Source organism: Gopherus flavomarginatus, chromosome 19 (genome assembly GCF_025201925.1).
Source record: "Gopherus flavomarginatus isolate rGopFla2 chromosome 19, rGopFla2.mat.asm, whole genome shotgun sequence".
NCBI classification, from domain to species: domain Eukaryota; kingdom Metazoa; phylum Chordata; order Testudines; family Testudinidae; genus Gopherus; species Gopherus flavomarginatus.
Window position 1 is genome coordinate 13943917 of NC_066635.1, and position 23813 is coordinate 13967729.

At 40.9% G+C, this 23813-nt stretch overlaps 1 protein-coding gene across 3 annotated transcripts in view; it reads left to right on the top strand.

Annotated features, from left to right (window-relative positions):
- The window catches only part of PITPNM3 (PITPNM family member 3), a 344508-nt gene that overhangs the window by 237935 nt on the left and 82760 nt on the right, over positions 1–23813 (top strand). For all 3 annotated transcript variants that reach the window (XM_050929606.1, XM_050929607.1, XM_050929608.1), the window contains 2 exons: positions 6801–6877; positions 14286–14521. In XM_050929606.1, coding sequence (XP_050785563.1) covers positions 6801–6877; positions 14286–14521 — 313 coding nt within the window. The remainder of the gene's footprint in view (positions 1–6800; positions 6878–14285; positions 14522–23813) is intronic.

A 23813-nucleotide genomic window follows, 5' to 3' on the forward strand; every position in this document is an offset into this window, starting at 1 on the left:
GGTGAGTGGATCAGATTTTTCAAAAGGCTCAGCACCCATAGCTGGGGCCAGATTTTCAAGCGAACAGCTCCCATTTAGGCACCAAAATCCATAACCAGGTTTTCAAAAGAGCTCAGCATGTTCCATGCACGTCAGGTGCAGAAGAGTCACATTGGTAACTGCTGGCTACTGATATCTTGAAAATCTGGCCGCTCTTATAGATGTCAAAATAGGAGCTGAGATTTCTTGAAAATCTAGTATTCAAGATCTTCTCCCATCCCTGTGACTTCTCTGCGTGTTCCAAGATTTGAGAGACTAGGGCAGTCTGTAGCTAGTTCATTTTCAGGTTTAAATTTTAAAAAATAATCATTGTCAATGTAATCTCATCTCTAACCTTCCGCCGTCACTTGCTATTAGAATGTAAGTCATTACAGTCCATTGGTTTCTGCCTCTGTATGGGATCTGATTATCTTTTTTGTTACTGTAATTTACATAATGATGTAATTAGCATAAATTGCTATAATGATGGTATAAATAAAGACTGCCAGAAAACTGTAAAACGTTGATATCTCATCAGAAAGGTTCAGTCCTGCTAAGCCTTGTTATTATTTTACCTCATTAAAACGCTTTCAGTAAATAATAAAACACACAATTTCCCCGTAATCAGCTTCATTTCAATGGCTAATGAAATTTCTCTGGCATTTTCTCTAGTAGGTCATGCTGTACAATCCTCTCTCCCACAGAGCTGTAACTCTTCAATAGTACTATTGTATTGTATTGCCATCATGACAAAGAAGGCCTCCAATTATGTAAGCCTCCATAATTTAGCCTGTACAATAAAGCCTGTGTGGTCCTGAGATCTGTTGCTCGTTCAGAACCCAGGAAGAAAAGATCCCTTCTGATGAGCCAAGTTTTTAAACTCCTTCTTTCTATACTTTTCTGTAGGTATGTATGGATTCAGAGGAGTTTATTTACTTGTTTGGGTAACAAAATGTGAAATATTTATCTGCTAAAACTAGAGCTGAATGAATAATTGATTTTTTTCCCTTCAGATTAGAGAGGCTATTAAAATAAAAAACTCAGTAATAATGGGGGATTTCAACTATCCCCATATTGTCCTGAGGTGAATATGTACCCAGTCAGGATGCAGAGATAAAGTTTCTTGACATCTTAAATGACTGCTTCTTCGAGCAGCTAGTCCTGGGAATGGATGACAGAGGATGGATCGCTTGGTGGTTACCTGTTTTGTTCCTTCCCTCTGGGGCATCTGGCATTGGCCACTGTCAAAAGACAGGATACAGGGACCTTTGGTCTGACCCAGTATGGCTGTTCTTATGTTCTAAGTGTGCTGGATGTTTCAGGGTTGCTAGGTTTTTTTTGTACAAACATTAATTGGCTAATCCTGACAATCCTATGAAGAAGGAAAGCATAATTACCCCATTTTTACATAAAAGAAACTGAGATACAGAGAATAAATGTCTTTGATTTGCCTGTGGCCACTCAGCATGGCAATGGCATAATCTGGAAATGGATTAGTGTTGTTCTGTCATACAGGTAGATATAAAGAGTGCAGAAACCCATGTGTGGTTCCAGCAAGGGACACAGATAATTTGTGCTATTTCTTGGTGAAGGTGAGACCTACAATTAATTCTTTCAGTCTTTTATTGGCGTTCTAGTTTCTAATCCAATGCCAGTTCACAAGAGCATTCTATGAGTGTCATATATGCTCTTGCTTATATATACACATGAAAGCAAGCCTTGTGCAACTTCTACCACTTTTACAGGAAGGAAGAGCTGCTCCCGTTTCAAAGCAGCAAATCCCCGCAGAACAGGTGGGGCTGCAACACGGTGCTATGTGTGACGTTAGAAAGTGCACATTTTCTGTCACTGACTTTCAAAAGGGTTTCATGGTCTCCTTTCCCTCTGAGACAGATGAGAAAATGTTAGAGACTAGAGATTGTACGTTTCTGCTCTCCCAGGATTTAACAGCCTTCCTCTGCAAGAAAAAGAAGGTAACATAGTTAGCTTGTTGTGTTGTCGTCCCCGCCCAGGGATGCTGAGTACTCACACCTCGAACTGAAGTAATCCTCTCTTGCTTGGGTGTTGTGAAGCTTAATTAGTTTATAAAGTCACTTGAGAACCTGAAATGAAAGATGCTATGCCAGAGCCAAATTGTCTTTTAACTTTATTATGCTTTGATTGTATTATAACATGGCCTTTTTAATCATCAGTCTGCTATAATTTACAATGTTTGTGATCTTAAAAATAACTTACCTCTTCTCCATTCTGCTTCTAGTAAGGGAGGAGGGAAGAGCTGCAGAGCACTGTGGTGAAATCATTAACGTACCCTCCCATCATGTGTTGTGATTGATCTGGGGCTTCTAATACTCTCAAATCAAAGTTCCCTTTCAGCACATGGGAGGCTTTAGTGGTTTGCAAGATTTGGAACAACCATCTTGGGCAGTGCTGGAGAGAAATGAGAGTTCGGGTAATTGAAGCAAGGGTCATGAGAGGAGTCGACTGTAGGAGGAAATGAACAGGTTTAGGAGATACAGCAGAACATCTCTGTTCTTGTACCAGAGTTCTCTGTAGCTTATGTTCAGGCATATGCCAAAGGAAATGGATTTTTCACCCTTTGTTGAGTGCCTGGTTGGTTCTACAGATTGTTGAGTCACTAGACAAATAGCAAACTCTACTTATTAAGGTGTCAGGTCTTGAAGATTAAATTCATTTTCACTGTTTGGATTATTTGCCTTCAAGTCAGGTGAAAATCTATTGCTGGAAAAGTGTGAGGAGGCAGGAGAAGGGGCTGTATCAGATCATTTTCTAGGTTAAGAGACAGAAATAGGTCCCTCCTGATGTGACTGCCGCTTGAGGAGACTGAACTATCTCAAAGACTCTGTAACCTTTTGAGTCTGTGGTAATGATGAGACTCCAACTTGACTGTGCTGGCAGACTCTGGCTGAAGGGGCATAGGGTGGGGTTCTGGGCATCAATTATTTGTTAGTAATGTTTATATAAAAATATAGGGAAGATGTATCATGATCAGTGGAGTGGATCAGTGTGTCATGATCAGTGAAGTGAGTGGGTCCATGTTCCCTGAAGGGACTGTTATTCACATCATTTGTTCAACTTGACCTGCATTCAGTTTCACTCTTTGCTAATGAAGAAGGGACCCCACCTTACAAGCTTTTTAAATTCTACACAGAATACTATCAGACCTTAGTTTCTGTCCTCTAACTGCTTTTAAATGGCTTTTGACAAAATTTTGTGGTAGGTAAAGTTAATGTGCTGTTTTAATAACTTCAGAAGCTCCCTTTGTTGGAAGCTCTAAGAACATAGTAGCAAATATGGACATAAAATGGACTTTTAGGGTATGATAATCCCTGGATGCTGGATGGAGAACTGCCTGCCCTGCAATAGAAACCAATATGGTACATCCCAGTATATGAATGTCGGGTCAAACAGTCAATAGAATTCACCAAGTAGAGACAACAGTGAGTCAAGATAATTTTAATTATTTGCTCTCCAAAGTACTTTAAGAAATGGGTGCTGTTTCTTTCAGCTGGAGCAAACAGACAGTCAGCACAGGGCAGAGAAAATCTAGTCAGAACTACGGAAAGAGTTTGGAGTGTCTGAAGGTCCCTGCTTTGCTACTTCTGCAGCTGCACCTTAACACCTACAGTCTCTGGCAGGTTGCTCTCTGTAGTTTTATCGTAAGCTCACAAGGCAGGGGGCAGGAAAGGGATCTGAGATTCCACTGTGTGTGTGCACGGGGGCAGGATCGGAACAGGTGGATCTTTTCTTCACAAAGCTTGACTGATCACTTCTGATGCCGATGTCTCCTAACTGCCATAAAACACAGTAGGGTGGAGTGTCCCTTAATGTCAGCAAGTGGTTGGCCCCAGGTATAAATGTGACAATCAAGCTGACAACAGAGCTAATCAAATCCCATCCTACAACCGTTTCCTAGGTAACCAACACACATAGCTAGAGAAAAGGTGCTGAAACACTGTGCATGGAGACCAGAGTGCTCATTGGCAGCTCTACTTTTAAATGCTTTTAAGAAAAGTGCAGAAAAGCAGCCCCCAAAATGGACAATGTGATATTCCATTTATCCTTACTGGGTTTGCTCATGGGGAAGGAATTCTTAATGTGAGACACTCTCTTTTCATGTGGGCTTGAAGGGTTTGTTTCCCCTAGGCTTACCAGTAGAGACCCATTCATGTCCACCTATCATCACTGTCACAAATGTTCTTACATCCTTATTATATTGCTACCCAGGCAACCTGTTTGTGATGGAGTCAGACGTGGGCCCTTCAGGAGGAGAGGATGAATGCAATAGTCATTGAGGCCCCTGGGTATATATTTGTCTGTCTTTTTTTCTCTCCTTTTCCTCCTTCCATTGTGGTTGCTAGATGGAAGGACATTTCTTGATGCTCTGAGCAGTGTGAGATTTTTTCTTCTTCCTCAGCATGGCTTCACAAGCTGGTTGTCTCCCCCCATCCCTAAATGTTCAGACTTTCCTTATCCTTGGGAACAGTGCAAACAGTTTCTCCAATCCATGATGTGAAACCATAGGGCATCTGCAGATTTGTGTCCTGCTTGCCTGGCCACCAAAATAGATAGGTTCCTTTCCTTTTAGAACATGCATTTGGGGCTCCTCTAAAAATGGAAAGTTGGGCAGATTTAAATTTCGGTTGAGTCAATAATATGTAGAAAACCCCATTTCTATAGACTTTTGTACTCTCAATTCATTTGATTAAAACACACAGTCTGTTAATGTAGCTTCTGAGCTCTGTTCCCTAACCTGAAGGGTTTTATTAAGCTAAGAAAGAAAATGGTTTGCACATGATCAGCAAGGATTCTGTCTGTTACAGAGGGGAAAAAATGAGGGTTAAATTTAGATTTACCCATACCAATGTCATCATCTACCTGCAGTACAGATGGATGACAGGATGATTACAGGAGACGCATCTAATACTGCGAATTTACATTGTCTGAGAATCTGTTTTGATCATGGAGATTTACAAGTTTTGTCCCTTAATGTCTGAGAACAGAAATAGTGCAACTTTGCTGCAAAAGCACCATTTCAATAATAATTTCAGCACATCTGCAGCAGACACAGTCATTACGGCATGGATGAAGGATGTATTGCATAATGCAGCTTACTTACTCGTCTATCACTTGTGGAATGTATGAACAAAAGAGTTGTTGTGTAAGATTACACCAATGGTCCATCTAGTGTTCTCTCTTTGAAAGCAGAACGTATATAGAGGAAACTACAAGAAATCCAGTAATGGACATTTATGGAATAACTTGCCACAAGGGAAGTTTCTTCCTGACCACAGCAAGTTAGTGATTGGTGTATGCCCTGAAGCATGAAGATTGACATTGAAAACAAACCAGAAAACTCTTCAATTTCATTTTTTAAAATAAATTGGATGGTGAATAAGCATTTAGATAACTATCTATTATTAAACCTCTAGGCTCCTAATCACATTCAGATACATTTATATAATATGTGTCCATGTCAAAAAGTACATTAAATTGTTGGTTTTCCCTTTGTGATTGGATTTTATCTAACTCCGATACTAGACTATAACTGGATTCACTGCTCTTCTGTTACATAGTGAGTGTTAAAGCTGTATATTTATGCAAATTAGGGGAACAAATATTCCAGGGATGCTGTATCTAGACCTCAGCCCCTTTGCTTACAAATTGACAAGTGATTTTAGTATAAATAATTGTCTTTAACCCTTGTAGGTTAAATAAGACATGAGAGAAACTATCTTCTATAAAATATGTCATGGTTGCTATCAATAATCTGTGCTTGTTGACGTTACTGGCACTATGGCCCTCATCTGAAGCCAGTGGAGAGCCTTCCCATTATTATTGTTTCCAACACAGTAGTGTCTAAGTAGTTCTCCAACAGAATTCAGGGCCCTATTGGGCTAGGTGCTATAGAAAAGCACAATGAGAGACAGTCCCTGCCCTATGAAGCTTACAAGCTGAATTGACGAGACATACAAGGTGGGAGAAAGGCAGTAATATTACATGGGAAACTGAGGCACGGAAAGATTACCTGACTTGCCCAAGGTCAAACAGGAGGTCTAATGGGCTCTTCAGTCTAGCAGAGAAAAGTATAACAATCCAATGGCTGGAAATTAAAGCTAGATGAATTCAAACGGAAAATAAAGTGTACATTTTTAATAGTGAGAGTAATGAACCATTGGAACAACTTACCAAGGGTCATGGAGGATTCTACATCATTGAACATTTTTACATCAAGATTGGCTGTTCTAAAAGCTCTTATTTAGGAATTATTGTGGGGATGTTATATGGCCTGTGTTACATAGGAGATCAGTCTACCTGATCACAATGGTCCATTCCGACCTTGGCATCTCTGAAATGTATGGCACAGCCAGGAACCAAACTCAGCTTTCTGAGTCCGAGTCCAATGCCTTAATCAAAAGACCATCCTTTCTCTCTGACTTCAGAGTGCATTGGATCACGCCCTGTATAAGAGCTAAGCGTTCTTATAAGAATGAAAGATTCTGTTGTATGTGGAACTGCAAGACATCTAGTCCATGCTTCTGGTTGATCACAGGATTCCCAACAGAAATGTTTCAAATTTAAAACCAGACTAAGTGTCTTGTCTACACATGGAGCTATTCAGGAATAACTATTGCACTTTAAATCTGAATTAACTTATAATTAACTTGTAGATAAGCCCTTAGTGACTCATCTCTACAGATCTCTTTAGACAATCAGATAGCCAAATGCTAAAGTGCTACGTTTTTTGTTTTTCTCCCTTGCAGGTGAATTATATAGAGCCTCTTTGAGAAAACAAAGATTCCCTGCACAAGGCAGCATTGAAATACATGAGGACAATGAGGTGAGATGCTTTCCTGCAATATAGCTTTTTTGATTTCCTGAATCTGAAGACTAGATGCAGAAATAAGTGTTGATTACAAAAGTCTAAGTAACCCAGTTACATCAATACTTTTATCTGAATGTTCCTGAGAACCGTATTCTATTATAGCTATTTTATTTATTTGTTATGATTTATACGTTCATTAACAATTGCCTCTCCACACCCTCTAGGTGCTTTTGGCACAAATATAAAATCCATCAGTATCCACAAATGGAGCCACCTGTACCCATCCCCGCAACTTACTATACCAACTAAAAACAATCTTTCCCACAAACATCAACACATGTCACATTTTCTTCCCCAAAAGTCTGTCTGCTTTGCAACATTCCATGAAGGTCAACACGTCCAGATTATTTGGGGACAAAAGGGAGTGAGTGTCAAAAGTGAGGGACCCTCCTGGAAAATGTCCTGCCAGATGGTCTTGTAAACCAAGGGATGTCCAGAGCACATGCTTCTGCTCTTGCAGCTATGACACAATCGAATGGGGGGAGGGAGTCTTTCATGAAGGCAGGTCCTTAGGTCAGTAGAGACTTTATCAAGGTGATATAATGCTGTCTTTATGTCAGGATGGATTTTCAGAGTGAAAAATCAGAGTATAACAGCATCAGTGTGTTAAGCAGTATCTGGGTCAAACTCTTCCCCTCTACTTAATACTAGGTAGCTCTTTATTCTACGAATGGTCTTGCTGATATTGGGTCTGCTTGCAAAATCAAGTACCACCTAACATGAACAAAAGTATCAGAATCTAGCCCCTTTTAACTCTAATTGCAACAGCTCATCACTCTATGACCATGACCCCATCTAGAGAATTCCATTTTCAAAGTGCTTTGTCCAAACCTGCCTCAAAGTTCCAAATTGTCTGAGCGCTGAGAACATATTGATGGAGTTATAAGTGCTTTGGATGGCTCAGTGCATCCTTTCTCCCATCTAATAGGTGGACATGCAGTCACTGGAAATCATAAAAAAGAATGAGGAGTACTTGTGGCACCTTAGAGACCAACACATTTGAGCATAAGCTTTCGTGGGCTCAAACCCGCTCCATCAGATGCGTGTAGTGGAAGATATAGTAGGAAAATATATATACACAGAGAACATGAAAAAATGGGTGTTGTCATACCAACTGTAAGCTTGGCTGAAAAACAGACACATTTTCCAAAGAGAAATTACCAAGTCCATTTAGTGCCACAATGTAAAGACCTGTGTTGAAATGCAGATTTAATAGAAGTCTCAGTAGCAGTAACAGAACATACATTTGGTTTCTAGAAGAAAGAACAGAAACTGAGCAAATGAACAACTCTCTCTAGAAGTTTTTAGCTAGCCAGGGTCTCTGTCCTCACAGTAGTTACAGTACAGACGTCAGTAGTGCAAACTTCACCACTGTTACCCAGCCTGACCCAAAGCTCATTGAAGTCAGTCGTTCCACTGATTCTAGTGTATTTTTGTTGTGTCTCTGTAAGCTTAGAAGGACCACCTCTAGGCATGAATGCAGTTCATTCTGAGACACAGTTCATTCATTGGCTGAGGCTGCCAAGAAGTATGCCCATTTTAAATAGATTTGTAAGTTGCTTTTGTGATCATAGGAATGGGACTGAGTCCATTAATTCACTTCCCATATTCCATCTGATGACAATGACTTTCTGTCCTTACTGACCTGGCTTGGATTTTAAGTGGTAACCTAGATGCTGCAACCTATTCCTCGAGCTTTCTAATCCCTCAAACAGCCTTCTGCAGTGCCAGCTGATCAAAGAGAAAGAATTTAGTGTTGGCTGTGGAAGGAGGTAATCCTGTCCTTTGAGCAAAATTAGTTTCTATATTAGTAAATCGCATAAAGAACATTTGGGGGAAAAAACTAAATTAGAAAAAGAATAGAACCTTATTAATATTCACTTGGGTGATCAGCAAATTCTTATGACAAACATGGCAGTAATTGCTCTACTTCTCAGTGAAGATTCTGTAGCAGAGCATTTAGTGGGTATATCATTACTAAGATCTCATTTCTTTTTAAAAAATATAATGTACTCCATTTAGTAGAGTGATCTTGACAATTACAGGCCAGTAAGCCTGACTTCAGTACCAGGCAGACTTGTTGAAACAATAATAAATAATAAAATTGTCAGACATATAGATGAACATAATTGTTGGGGAAAAGTCAATGTGTTTTTTGTAAAGGGAAATCATGCCTCACTAATCTACTAGAATTCTTTGAGGGGGTCAACAAGCATGTGGACAAGAACGATATAGTGTATTTAGATTTTCAGAAAGCCTTTGACAAGGTCCCTCACCAAAGGCTCTTAAGCAAAGTAAGCTGTCATGAGATAAGAGGGAAGGTCTTAATTGGTAACTGGTTAAAAAATAGGAAACAAAGTGTAGGAAGAAATGGTCAGTTTTGACAATGGAGAGAGGTTAATAGTGGTGTCCCCCAGGGGTCTGTACTGGGACCAGTCCTATTCAATATATTCATAAGTGATCTGGAAAAAGGGGTAAACGGTGAGGTGGTAAAATTTACAGATGATACAAAACTACTCAAGATAGTTAAGTTACAGGCAGACTGCAAAGAGCTACAAAAAGATTTCACAAAACTGGCTGACTGGGCAACAAAATGGCAGATGAAATTCAGTGTTAATGAATGTAAGGTAATGCACATCGGAAAACATAATCCCAACTATACATTTAAATGATGGGATGTAAACTAGCTGTTATCACTCAAAAAAGAGATCTTGGAGTCATTGTGGATAGTTCTCTGAAAACATCCACTCAATGTGCAATGACAGTCAAAAAAGCGAACAATGTTGGGAATCATTAAGAAAAGGATAGATGAGACAGAAAATATCATATTGCCTCTATATAAATCCATGGTATTCCCAGATCCTGAATACTGCGTGCAGCTGTGGTCACCCCATCTCAATATAGATATATTGGAATTAGGGCTGTCCAGAGATTTAAAAAATTAATTGAGATTAATTGTACAGTTAATAATAGAAAACCATTTATTTAAATATTTTGGGATGTTTTCTACATTTTCAAATATTTTGATTTCAGTTACAACACAGAATACAAAGTGTACAATGCTCACTTTATATTTATTTTTATTATACATATTTGTATTGTAAAAAACAAAAGAAATAGTATTTTTCAATTGACCTAATACAAGTACTGAAGTGCAATCTCTTTATCATGAAATTTGAACTTACAAATGTAGAATTATGTAAAAAAAATTGCATTTAAAAAACAAAACAAGGTAGAACTTTAGAGCCTAGAAAGTCCACCTTGTCCTACTTCTCGTATAGCCAATTGTTCAGAGAAACAAGTTTGTTTACATTTGCAGGAGATAATGCTGCCCGCTTCTTGTTTACAATGTCATCTGAAAGAGAACGGGCGTTTGTATGTCACTGTTATAGCCGGCATTGTAACGTATTTATGTGCCAGATATAAATCTTTAGCACATTTAAGGTCAGAAGGGACCATTATAATTGTCTAGTCCAGGGATCGGAAACCTTTGGCACATGACCCACACTGGCTGCAGTTTGCCACTCTAGGCCAATGGGAAGCGGCGCGGGCCGAGGGATGTGCGGGCCGCTGCTTCCTGCAGCCCCCATTGGCCTGGGACAGTGGACTGCGGCCAGTGAGAGCTGCAACCAGCCGAACCTGCGGACGTGGCAAGTAAACAAACCGACCTGTTCCACCAGGGGGCTTACCCTGGTGGGCTGCATGCCAGAGGTTGCCGATGCCTGGTCTAGTCTGACCTCCTGCACAACGCAGGCCACAGAATCGCACCCACGCACTCCTGTAGTAAACCCCTAACTTATATCTGAGCTGTTAAAGTCCTCAAATCATGGTTTAAAGACTTCAAGGTGCAGAGAATCCTCCAGCAAGTGACCCGTGCCCCACGCTGCAGAGGAAGGGAAAAGCCCCCAGGGCCTCTGCCAATCTGCCCTGGAGGAAAATTCCTTCCCAACCTCAAATATGGCAGTCAGCTAAACCCTGAGCATGTGGGCAAGACTCACCAGCCAGACACCCATATGTCCCTTCATGCTTCAATCACCATTCCAGAGGACATGCATCCATGCTGATGACGGGTTCTGCTAGATAATGATCCAAAGCAGTGTGGACCCCAATGCATGTTCATTTTCAACATCTGAGTCAGATGCCACCAGCAGAAGGTTGATTTTCCTTTATGGTGGTTCTGGTTCTGTAGTTTCTGCATCAGATGTTGAACTTTTAAGACTTCTGAAGTCATGCGCTACACCTCATCCCTCTCAGATTTTGGACAGCCCTTCAGATTCTGACCTTGGGTCGAGTGCTGTGGCTATCTTTAGAAATCTCACATTGGTACCTTCTTTGCATTTTGTCAAATCTGCAGTGATTTTTAAAGTGTTCTTAAAACAAACATGTTCTGGATCATCATCAGAGACTGCTGTAACATGAAATATTTGGCAGAATGTGGGTAAAACAGAGCAGGAGACATACAATTCTCCCCCAAGGATTTCAGTCAATTAATTAATTAATGCATTTTTTTTAATGAGTGTCATCAGCATGGAAGCATGTCCTCTGGAATGGTGGCCGAAGCATGAAGGAGCATACAAATGTTTAGTATATCTGGCATGTAAATACCTTGCAATGCTGGCTACAAAAATGCCATGCAAATGCCTGTTCTCACTTTCAGTTGACGTTGTAAATAAGAAGTTGTAATAAAGAGATAGTTATGGGTTAATAGAACAGGAGTACTTCATGTCTCTTTTGACTGTAAAGGGTTAACAAGTTCAGTGAGCCTGGCTGTCACCTGACCAGAGGACCAATCAAGGGACAGGATACTTTCAAATCTTGAGGGAGGGAAGTTTTTGTGTATGCTGTGATGTTTTTGGTGGTGGTTCTCTCTGGGTTCTGAGAGTGACCAGGCGTGCAACCAGGTTTCTCTCCAATCTCTCTGATACCGTCTCTTATATGTCCAGAATAGTGAGTACTAGGTAGATAAGGTGAGTTAGGCTTATGTTTGTTTTCTTTATTTGCAAATGTGTATTTGGCTGGAAGGAGTTCAAATTTGTATTTTGCTGAAAGGATTTTAATTTGTACTTGTATACTAGGCTGGGAGGGTATTCCCAGTGTCTATAGCTGAAAGACCCTGTACCTATTCCATTTTACATTTACAACGATAATTTTTACTGTTTTTTCTTTCTTTAATTAAAAGCTTTTCTTGTTTAAGAACCTGATTGTTTTTTTTTTTCTGGTGTGAGACCCCAGGGGACGGGGTCTGGATTCACCAGGGAATTGGTGGGGAGAAAGGAGGGAAGGGGGAGAGAGAGGTTAATTTCTCTCTGTGTTAGGATTGCTTTCTCTCTCAGGGAGAGTCTGGGAGGGGGATTGAGAAGGAGGGGGGAAGGTGAATTTTCCTCTCTGTTTAAGATTCAAGGAGTTTGAATCACAGTGATCTTCCAGGGTAACCCAGGGAGGGGAAGCCTGGGAGAGGCAACGGTGAGGGAAAGGGTTTACTTTCCTTGTGTTAAGATCCAGAGGGACTGGGTCTTGGGGGTCCCCGGGCAAGGTTTTGGGAGGACCAGAGTGTACCAGGCACTGGAATTCCTGGTTGGTGGCAGTGCTACAAGTACTGAGCTGGTAGTTGATCTTAGAGGAATTCATGCTGGTACCCCATCTTTTGGACGCTAAGGTTCAGAGTGGGGGATTATACCATGACAGAAGCGGACAGCATTATCTCTCTCAAATGTGAACAAACTTATTTCTCGTAGCGATTGGCTGAACAAGAAGTAAGACTGAGTGGACTTGTAGGCTGTAAAGTTTTACATTGTTTTGTTTAATGCAGTTATGTAACAAAAATATACATTTGTAAATTGCACTTTCATGATAGAGATTGCACTACGGTGTATGAGGTGAATTGAAATACAATTTCTTTATCATTTTTACAGTGCAAATATGTGTAATAAAAATAACATAAAGTGAGCACTGCACACTTTGTATTCTGTGTTGTAGTCGAAATAAATATATTTGAAAATGTGGAAAAACCATCCAAGAATATTTTAATAAATTTCAATTGGTATTCTATTGTTTAGCAGTGTGATTAAAACTGTGATAAATCACGATTAATTTTTTTGAGTTAATCGTGTGAGTTAATTGCCATTAATTGATAGCCCTAATTGGAATTGGAAAAGGTTCAGAAAAGGGCAACAAAATTATTAGGGTATGGAACAGCTGCCATATGTGGAGAGATTAGTAAGACTGGGACTTTTCAGCTTGGAAAAGAGACGACTAAAGGTGAACATGATTGAGGTCTATAAAATCATGACTGGTGTGGAGAAAATAAATAAGGAAGTGTTATTTATCCTTCTCATAATACAAGAACTAGGGGTCACCAAATTAAATTAATGGGCAGCAGGTTTACAACAAACAAAAGGAAGTATTTTTTCACACAGTGCACCGTCAACCTGCAGAACTCCTTGCCAAATGATGCTGTGAAGGCCAAGACTATAACAGGATTTAAAAAAAGAACTAGATAAATTCATGGAGGATAGGTCCATCAATGGCTATTAGCCAGGGTGGGTAGGGATGATGATGGTGTCCCTAGCCTCTGTTTGCCAGAAGTTAGGAATGGGTGACGGGGTGGATCACTTGATGATTACCTGTTGGCTGTTCATTCCTTCTGGGGCACTGGCCACTTTCGGAAGAGAGGATACTGGGCTAGATGGACCTTTGGTCTGACCCAGCATGGCCGTTCTTATGTTCTAAGGTAAAGCATTCTCTGTCAACATCTCAAAGCAGACACGTTTACATATAGGTCTATTACTGTTTCACTGATATGTTTTTCATTCCTTTCCAGTAAATGGAAGTGTCATGAATGTTTTTGACTTTGAACAAGAGGTCCCCGACCTAAAAAGTTTGAGAAATGCTGCACTCTAACCCCTGCTGACGTGGAGTGTTGTTGACCCAGAATTATTTTTCTTCTTTAGAAAATGTGAGGATTTCAGTTTAAACCTTTCTGACAAATCCAACAAAATGAGATTAGTTTAGCTCCTGATACTAGACATTTAGGCTGTCTCAAGATTTTGGACATCTCCCCATCTGGATATACTGCCAATAGCATTTGTTGTGCATAAAATCATTCATAATCTTCTTTGGATCTGACTTCTACATGTAAGCCTCAGGCATAAAAGATTCTTCGCTATAGTGTAGTGTGCTGTATCTAACTCAGAGATACTTGAATGAAATTGGTTTTTTTCAAAGTAAAATATACAAAAGATCACTCTGAGCCTGAAAATACATCAGTAATTGTCTATGGAGGTTGACATCAAGTGCACCAATATTGCTCTTGCAAAGCCTGTTCTAACAAAAGCCTATTCAAATTACTATTTCTTTTCTTCAGGAAGGAGCTCAGCACAGGAACTGTAAAACTCACGTCCTTATTCTTGTCCTACATGGGGGCAACATCTTAGATACAGGAGGAGGGGACCAGAACTGCAAGATGGCTGACATCAACACCTTCAGTTCCGTGTTTGAGAAGGTGACCCGAGCCCATTTCCCTGCTGCGCTGGGCCACATCTTAATCAGGCTTGTCCACTGCCCAGCCATCTGTTTGGAGGCTTTCTCTCTTGTTTCTAAGTAAGTTAATTTTCATTCTAAGGCACAGCTTTGCAAAGTGTGGCCCTCCAAGGTCTGCTATTCACAAGCTTTTTTATATGGTTATAGTGCTTTCATTGGCCAGGCATGGAATAATGCAAGTCCTCCTTATTCTCCTGCCCATTTAATTAGTAAGGACATGGTCCTGTCCTTTTCTGGATAGATGCAGCAGTAGAAAAGAGGGTTATAAGGTGACTCTGCCTTCCCATTCAGCACTCGGTGGTGACTGCAACTTTGTGCTAGGCTTTCCACTGGTGCCAAAATACTGTGGCCCCCATGGGAAGGGGGCATACTGCTGGCTCAAGAAGTTGGTTAGGTTCTTGGCCCTAGTACCTGGGCTGTGATGTACAGGTACCATTAGGCACACCCTAGCATACGTTGTCTCCTCACCCCTTGGCTTCCCACATCCATCTTACATTGAGTTGACAAGTTAATTCCAATGATTGATGTGTCCCTAGCTCCCACCCTCAATAGTTGTTCAGCTCCGGGGGGTTTAAATTGGGATTCAGCTCATACTGTGTGACTAGTAGCTATGATGTGGACAATGGATTTTTGCTTGCTGTGTTTAGACGTGAGTGTGGATTACATCATGATCCGTTTCAGACCCACGGAACCCAATCCTGAAGTCATTGCTTACAGAGGCTCAAAAAGTGACTCCAAATCCATGTAACTGCTCTGTAGTTGTAATATCTATCAGTGTGGGCATGAGAGATTTTTGAAATCATGTAAGCAATTAAGGTGCACAAATACCATTGACTTTTAACAGGTATTGTGCTCCTATATCCCTTGGTTTTGAAAATATACCTTATGGTCAATAATATCAGTAAAAAAAAATGTTTACCCAGCATCTATGTCGAGAAATATTATGTTACTCATACATCCTTTGACGCTTAAAAGAAATGTAAGATGTACAAATTGCTTTAAAAAATAAACTCCCGCATCCCATAAGTGAGGAAGAAAACAGGCTGGATGAGCATTGATGCTCCTTTTCTCTAATATCGGACAACTGCTGTGAATAATCCACAGTCACTGTTTTTCTTGCTTTAAAAGCTATGACTGCCAGATCTGTGTGCCAGTGTCCCAACTGGCATTGACAAATCTAACCTCGCATGTTTGTTGTTTAGATGCTGCAGTGCTGGACACTATAGAAGAATTTGGTAGATAATTTTCATTGTTTAAACAACTAAGATGGTTTATTGCTTAAATTGGTTTAGGAATAAAGTGGAAAGAAAATTCTGAGGAGTGAAAACAGTAATTATGATTAGCTTTGATGAACTCTCCTTAGCACTGGAAAATCAGGAAGGAAAAAGCCTTTAACACGTTTAGTGGCTTGTGATCAGCCTTGTTGCTAGGGAAGAATTTAAATCTGAACTTTTTTTAACTCTGTAACACAACTAAAACACAAAGGCATTATAGTGTCTATTCACCTGCTAATGGCAGTTAATGTAACCTCAAAATGCTGTAGTGTTCAGCATTCATTTATCATAATTAACTTAAGCGACTGCAAGATAAAGCAAGGGTTTGAATGAGCTATTAAGATGCTTTTTAGAACACCTATTGACTTTGGATGATGAAGGTACTGGCCTTACAAAGGAGGATTTGGTAGCATGAGAGATACATTGAGTCTGATGGATTTTTCTTTCTTAACAGATGCCATTGCTAGAGGATATAAATGAATATGGTGCTTGGGGCCTGTATTTATATTAGAGAGGATGCTTCTCATGTTGATCAGTTCTTGGTCTATATAACTATGAATCTGCAGTAAGTGGTTTCTGATTCCTGATTATGAATATGAAGCTCAACTCTTAGACCAATAAAGTTAACCTTTGAATATCATGGGAATAGATTATAAAATCACTTAATTGTTTATAGAACAAACATTTGCTTTTGACCTCTACTTCTTCCTTGTTTGGGTGCAGTCCTAATGGAATGGTGTGATAGAAATACCACAGGCCAGAAGGGCTTAGACTTTTTCAGTGGATTATTTCCTTGTTATGAAAGAAATTAGTGTGCTGAAATGAAGGATGTTCTTTCCTAGTCTATTTTTAGTTAACGGAATGCATGTAAAGCCTAATCCAGCACTTGTTGAGAATAATAGCAAGAGACTCTCACTGATTTGAATGGATACTGAATACGGCCCATAGCTCCCATGAATTCGTTGAACTGGAATGGACTAAACAGCAACAACAAGGTAGCAAAGCTTCCATTGACACAGCAGTATGATATTCAAATATTGTGGACATGAGCACAGTATGCTGGAATCTTGAGCTGGTTTATTTTTTTCACCAGCGGGAATTCCTGACTGCTTTGCAAAACTCCATTCCAAACACGTTAAAATGGCTTTGCTATGCAAGAATGTGTGGGCTGGAGTCTTGGTCTCATGGGTGGCTGTTGTGCTGCCTGGCCATCTGTTCATCCTGCCCTCTGCGTAGGGGGTCGTGTTGGAAGTGATAAGGGGAATGGGCATGTCAGGGAGAGGCTAACATGATTGCTGTACCTAGAGAAGTTTAAAGCAGCCCTTAGGAATTAGGTTATCTCTGCTACAGGGAATGATGGATAGATAGACTAACCGGTTTCACTTTTGTATCTAGGCACTTTGAGGTTCTTTTTTCGTTGTTTACATTGAGAAAAACACAAAAGATAAACAAAGCCCCGTAGAGAAAAGCAATTTTGTTCTTTAAAAATCAGTTTTGTTAACCAAATGTTGTTGTTAACATAGATTAAGAAACTCAGGTCTTAAAAATAGATAATTTTTAGCTCAACTCCATCCTTGGAAGTATGCCACACAGTCATCTGTTAATGTCAACTATGCACAACCCCAAATCATTTGTGAACACTACATGACACAAAGTAGTGTCCATTTTAAAGATTGGGTGTAAAGCAGAGAGCATTTTGTTCCTCCCTTACATTTCTAGCTGCTAGGTCCGTCTGAGGCACTGTTCTAATGGAGAACCACAGTACTTTGTACAGTTAGCAATGACAGCGCTTTCAGTTTATAAAGTGACCTGAAATAAAACATTAGTTTGTATTTTTTTTAAAAAGAATCTTTCACAAGATAGTTTAGTTCCTTCCCATCTTTCTGCAGGGCAATATATTATCCCTGGTTTGTACAATTAATCTATCAGATCATGTTGTTGTTAAAGCTAGTAGCTTTCCGAGATTTCTGGTGGGAATTCTTCTGTGCAGTGAAAATCATTGTGCTATAAAACACACAAATAATATTTCAGAAGAAAAACAAATCACCATGAAAAATTAAATGCAACTTTCAGTGAGTTGATAGTCAGCAATTACACCTCAGAGACAGGCTTAGTTTAATATTTACTGCACTCTTAAATCAAAAACCAATCTTCTTAACTTTAAGCTGCTAACTAGACATTAAAAATGGACACATCCTAAAGTGCCCTTTCTGTGTGCTTATATAAAAATGTCCTCCCCTAAAATTAGTTTATCGTGACTATTAACTTTAGCATGTATCATCATTGTAGTAGTAATAATTCCAGATTTGTGTTCCGTTCAACAATGCTGTGTGATGTGAGAGATGACATCCAGCAACTCCTTATAGAGAGGAAAGCTGGCCTTTGAAGTTAAGGCACCGGCCTGGGATCAGATGATCTAGGTTCAATTCCTGAATCTGCCACAGACTCCCTGTAGGGCCTTGAGCAAGTCAGTTCATCTCTCTGTGCCTCATTCCCCCACAAAATTGATTAATAGTGACATAAAGCAACTTCAGTGGACTTCGGGTCCGAACCTTAGGTCCTGATTCTGGAAAGGGAAGTTAATTGGACTTGGTGAAGGAGTAACAGTCTCCTTGTAGAACTGGGGCCCTAATAGCAACCAAGTAACAGATTTGATTTTCCTTTCCCTCTCTGCCAAAACCAGGGCTGGCTCCAGGCACCAGCATTTCATGCAGGTGCTTGGGGCAGCAATCTGCAAGGGGCGACAGTCTGTGTGTTTTTGGCCCCAAGCAGCGCGCTGAATTGCCGCCGCGGACAGCGGGGACAGTCCATGTGCCATTAGGGCAGCACACGTGTTTCCGCGGGGGTGGCAATTCAGCTGCAGCTTCTAAGTTCAGCTGTCCATGGCGGCTCAGCTTCTGTCTTCTGCCTGAAGACAGAAGCTGCCGCCAAATTGCCGCCACCGCAGAAACGCATGTGCCGCCCTAATGGCACATGGGCTGCCCCCACCGTCCATGGCGGCAATTCGGCATGCTGCTTGAGGCGGCAAAAACAATAGAGCCAGCCCGGGACAAAATCATCCTCCCACGTGACATGCCCACACTAAGCAAACTAAGGCAAAGGAGGGCCAATCCTGCCTCCTTAGCATCTGGTAGAAAAATTGCCATTGACTTTAGTAAGGTTGGCTCTCAAATCATTGTAATGGTAATTGATTATTTTTCTCCTCAATTCTATTAATGTAGTTCTATTTGCCTGTGACGTTAGACCAGGCAGTATTCCAAAAAGGAGGCTAGCTGTGTAAATATAGAATGTTCACTAATGGGTTTAATTAAAACCTTTAACAATCTCTTTGCTGTTTTCTCCTGGTCGGGTGAAATGAATTCAGAAATAAATGATATGGCTTTTCTTTGGTTTCATCCACAAAATCGCTTTGCAATTATTGGCCTGGGACTCATGTCAAAACATATCCACTTCCCTAATTGCCCTTTTTTTTTGCTCATTATTTTTGCAGCACTGGAATTCATTTATTAAATGACAGAAACTTTTCAAGTAAATAATTAGGTTTTTCCTTAGTCTTGAGCTCTTCTGTGCTTATAGCTTTTTGTATGCAGTAAACACTATTTTCTAGGCCAAGTTGACTGTAAACTCTGGGAACCATGGTCTGTTCCCTTTAAGAAAAGGAAATTTGTGTTTGATGCAAGATAAAAGGAATGCAAATGGGGGGTGGGGAACCTGGCCTTTTTGGTAATAGGTTAATCCAGTATCAGTAGAGGGCAGAGGAGAAGTAGATAGTATAGGAAATACCCCACCCATACTATTAAATCAGAGGTGCAACCCATGGGCCCAATTTTCTATTCTGCTACTACTTCCTTTTGTGTCACTCTGCAGACACAATGGCTAGAAACCCAGTGTAGCAGGCCAGCTGGGAAATTCCCCTGTAAAGGGGGAATCCCTGGGTAAAATACAGTTGGTATAAGTTGCCACTTCTGGGGTATAAAAAAATGGGACATCCAGGATGATCCTGAGCCCATGCAACTGGACAGCCGGCAGTGTGCACTGAGCAACCTTACAGGTTTCTGGGACAGCTACCTCAATAATGGGATGATCCTGGGAAAATTTGGGCAGGTGGCAACCCAGTGCTGGCTGAGCCCCTTGGGACCGTAGGCAAGGGTGTCAGGTAGAGTCACTCCTGAGTCTGCTCTAACTTACGGTGGAGGCTGACCTCAGAATCAGAGAGTAGTAAGAGTGGTAGAAGGCCCTCTTCGGCAATGCACAGATTGGCCAAACCTAAGAATAAGGCTATTTTAAAAAGGCGTATGATGTAATGATTCACCTGTTGTAGACAGATGCCGTTTCTATATAACTTACAGATACCAGCAAGTCGATACTAGAATCCTGATTCTTTAACCTTCAAAACACTGACTACTGCCACTTAAGTCACAGATTTCTTTTAGTAGCTGCTGGTATTTGGTCTCTTACCCATATGTTAGCTAGCCATCAGGGGACATCGTCATTCATAGCCACAAAACCAGTGCTGCTGAATGTCTTGTAATAATTTAAGCTCTTGTGCTGCCCTACCTGAATCCTTGACACTTGTGCAGTTGTATCAAGGGGATCCAAAAGTCCAGAAACTTACCTGCCAACCTTTAGCAACTAAGGGACTGATCCAATGTCCCTTTGCAGTCAGTAGAAAAACTCCAGCTAACTTCAATGGGCATTAGACTGTAAAAAGGCGAAATGTCATTATTTAAATATCTCCTTTTAGAGTTTGTTTCTGATTGCCATGCTCTGAGTCAGCAATCAACATAATGGATGGACCATTTTCTGTCCATACAAGATAATCAGTGTCGCAGTAGTTTATATCATAAATACTGTAAATTAGCAAAGGGATAAAGTTGCATTTTTTTATAGTTGACTTGTATTGAAAGCAGAGATATTTAGCTTGCCAGAACTGTTCTTTATTTATTCAGCTGATCACATATTGGAACCTGTGCTTGAAATGTAAATTTTATTTTTAATGAACTTAAAGTAATAATTTTGAGACTGCTCTGTTGTGGAAGATATAGGGAGGAGAATCATTCTGGGCAACAATTAATATATTGTGGATGAAAATGGTGGCTAATATAGAATTCTGTATATAGGGGCTAGATTGGTATTAAAGACTTGTGCCAGTGTCATTTTAAGAATAAATGGAGAGCCAATAGGAGTTGGATGCCAAGTTATCATTTGTGCCTTTGAGAATCTGTTGTCCCTAAATGAGGAGTAGCTGTTATCTAATTGAACCACCTATAAATCCACGTTTAAGCTTCCATCCTGCAAAACCACACAAGCATATGATTAGTTTTCTGCATACAGCTATGCTTGAAATCAGTGTGACTGCATGTGTGCGCAAAGCTAAGGGCATGCTCTGTGCCTGATCATGGCATTAATACCTACAGACCTTTGTTTGAAAAGAATGCTGGTGGCTAGCTAGCAACCCACTATGTATAACTGTCCTGTGGTGTTGTACGTAGATCATGAGACTCCCACTGTTCCTTGGAAAAGATACAATGGGAACGAGAGCTGGTTGGAAAGTGAATTTCTATCTCATGGGAAATTCTGATATGTAGAAACTGGTTTTCACTCTGAATCGGAATGAAAAGGCAAAATTTCTTGTGGAACAGAAGCTCCCAAAATTGCTGATTCAGAAACATCACAATGTTTTGTTTTGGTAATGTCCAAACATTATCATATAGTATAAAATAATTATAAATGTAAGTCAAAATGGAATGTTTCAAACCTGTCAAAGCAAAATGTTTCCCTTTGACACTTCTCCATTGAAAATTCTGCCAGAATCGATACATTCCCACAATATATTTCAATTTTGACAAAAACAGATTTTTTTCCAGTAGAAAAATGTTTCACCTAGAAATTTTCAACAAACTCTAAATGGAAGCATATATACTTTTTCTGGTTGAAGTGGATAGTGTATGCCAGTATCTCTTTGATACTGAGCTATGTTCTTACTTTGTAAAAACCTTCCCTGTTGAAAACCAGAATCCTAACAGAATGTTACCATAGTAGAGAGATTCCACTAAAATTAATTTCAATTGTACTCAATAAAGCTGAAGAAGGTTTTTGACAAGACTCTCTTCTCTCCAAGGAGCTTACAGTCTAAGTATAAGACAAGAGGCAACAGATGGATACAGACACCAAAGTATCTGAATTAATAAAAGTTGTCAGTGTTGAATGGGAAAAAATGACTTGTTCTTATGTTCCTGAAGATACTAAACCGTGATGGAATAAGTCTAGGTGAAGGGAAGCAAACGGAAGGTTGGTAGTGCTGTATATTTCATTCTGTCTTGCTTTCGCATTCTGATCTCTCATTCAAATGCTTCCTCTCATATTTGAAAGAAGACACTCTGTGTAAAATGGAAAGCTTGTTTCTCTCACCAGCAGAAGTCAATCCAATAAAAGATACTACCTCACCCACCTTGTTTCTCTCATAGCCTGGGATTAACACATTTATAACAACACATCTTCTCATAGTCAACATTTTTATTTTACGTTTAGCACTATCAACAATAGCAGTCCATTTCTGAAACCTGAATTATGTGACACCTGACATGCTTCAGTCTTATTGGTCTGATAGGAGTGTGTATTAAAATTTAACAGTGTAAGTAAAGTATATTCTCATTTCTACCAAACTGCTGCAAATTGATCCCTATGCATTGCCTCACCGCTTACAAATTCTTACTATTTTCCTGTATTGAGTGCTTTCCCCCAGTCTTTGTGGCCTTGTAGAGATAGGGCTGAACTGTGGCCTTGTCTGTCCTGGCCATGCATTCTTTACTCTATTAGATCTGTTATGAAGCACAGTCCCCACTCTTCAGTTTCTCCCTCCTGTGCGCAAGTGGGTAGCGAAAGGAGGGAGAAACAGAATAACTGGAATCCTCCGATTCATGAGGAATATAGAAAATGGAGCCCTGTCAAGATGCAGAGTAAGATTCTGAGTCATCATTCCTCCCCCGAGCTGCCCCTGGTTTAAAGCATTTATACTCCGCCCACTGTTCAAGGCTAGGATTGCCAGGCATCCAGTTTTCGGCTGGAACACCCGGTCACAAAAAGGGACCTTGGCGGCTCCGGTCAGTACTGCTGAGCGGGCCGTAAATAGTCCAGTTGGTTAAGGCAAGCTGTCTGTGACTCCCAGAAGCAGCTGGCATGTCCATCCGGCCCTAGGCACAGGGGCAGCCAGGGAGGTTCTGCATGCTGCCCCCAACCAAGTGTTGGCTCCACAGCTCTCATTGGCCAGGAACCAGGGTCAATGGGAACTGTGGGGGTGGCGCCTGCAGGTGGAGGTACCGCGCAGAGCCACCTGGCCACCTAGGGGATGCAGGGACATGCCAACCGCTTCCGGGGGCTGCTGAAGGTAAGTGCTGCCCAGAACATGCACCCCCTCCTGCACCCTGAACCTCTCAGCCCCAGCCTGGAGCCCTCTCCTGTACCCCAAACCCCTCATCCCACCCCATAGCCTGTACCCCCAGCTGGGGCTCTCACCACCTCCAGCACCCCATCACCCTGCTGCCCCAGCCCTGAGCCCCCTCCTCACCCAAACTCCCTTCCAAGGCCTGCACCCCACAGCCCCTACTGAATCCCAAACCAAGCACAAAGCCCCCTCCCACATTCTGAACCTCTCAGGCCCCATCCCTAGCCCGGAGCACTGTCCTGCACCCCTCTTCCCCAGAGTCCACAATCCCAGTCAGAGTCCTCACCCCCTTCCACATCCCAATCCCTTGCCCCAGCTTGGTGAGAGTGAGCAAGGTTTGAGGAGAGAAGGGGTGGGAGTCAGGGGCAGGGCAAGGATGTTCAGTTTTCTGCAATCAGAAAGTTGGAAACCCTATTCAAGGCTGAGCCTCCAGGAACAATTCTAGTCCATAGATACGTAAGCACTGTGGGGGCTGATTCTTATTTGTGCTGCATCTTGCATGTATTGCTTACACCAGTGCAAAGTGGGTGTAAAAATACTACCGTATTGGATAGCTAGCATTACATACTCTCTTTATACAGGTGCAAACGACTGAACAAGGACAGTGGTGAATTGGACTCTATAAAACTTCATG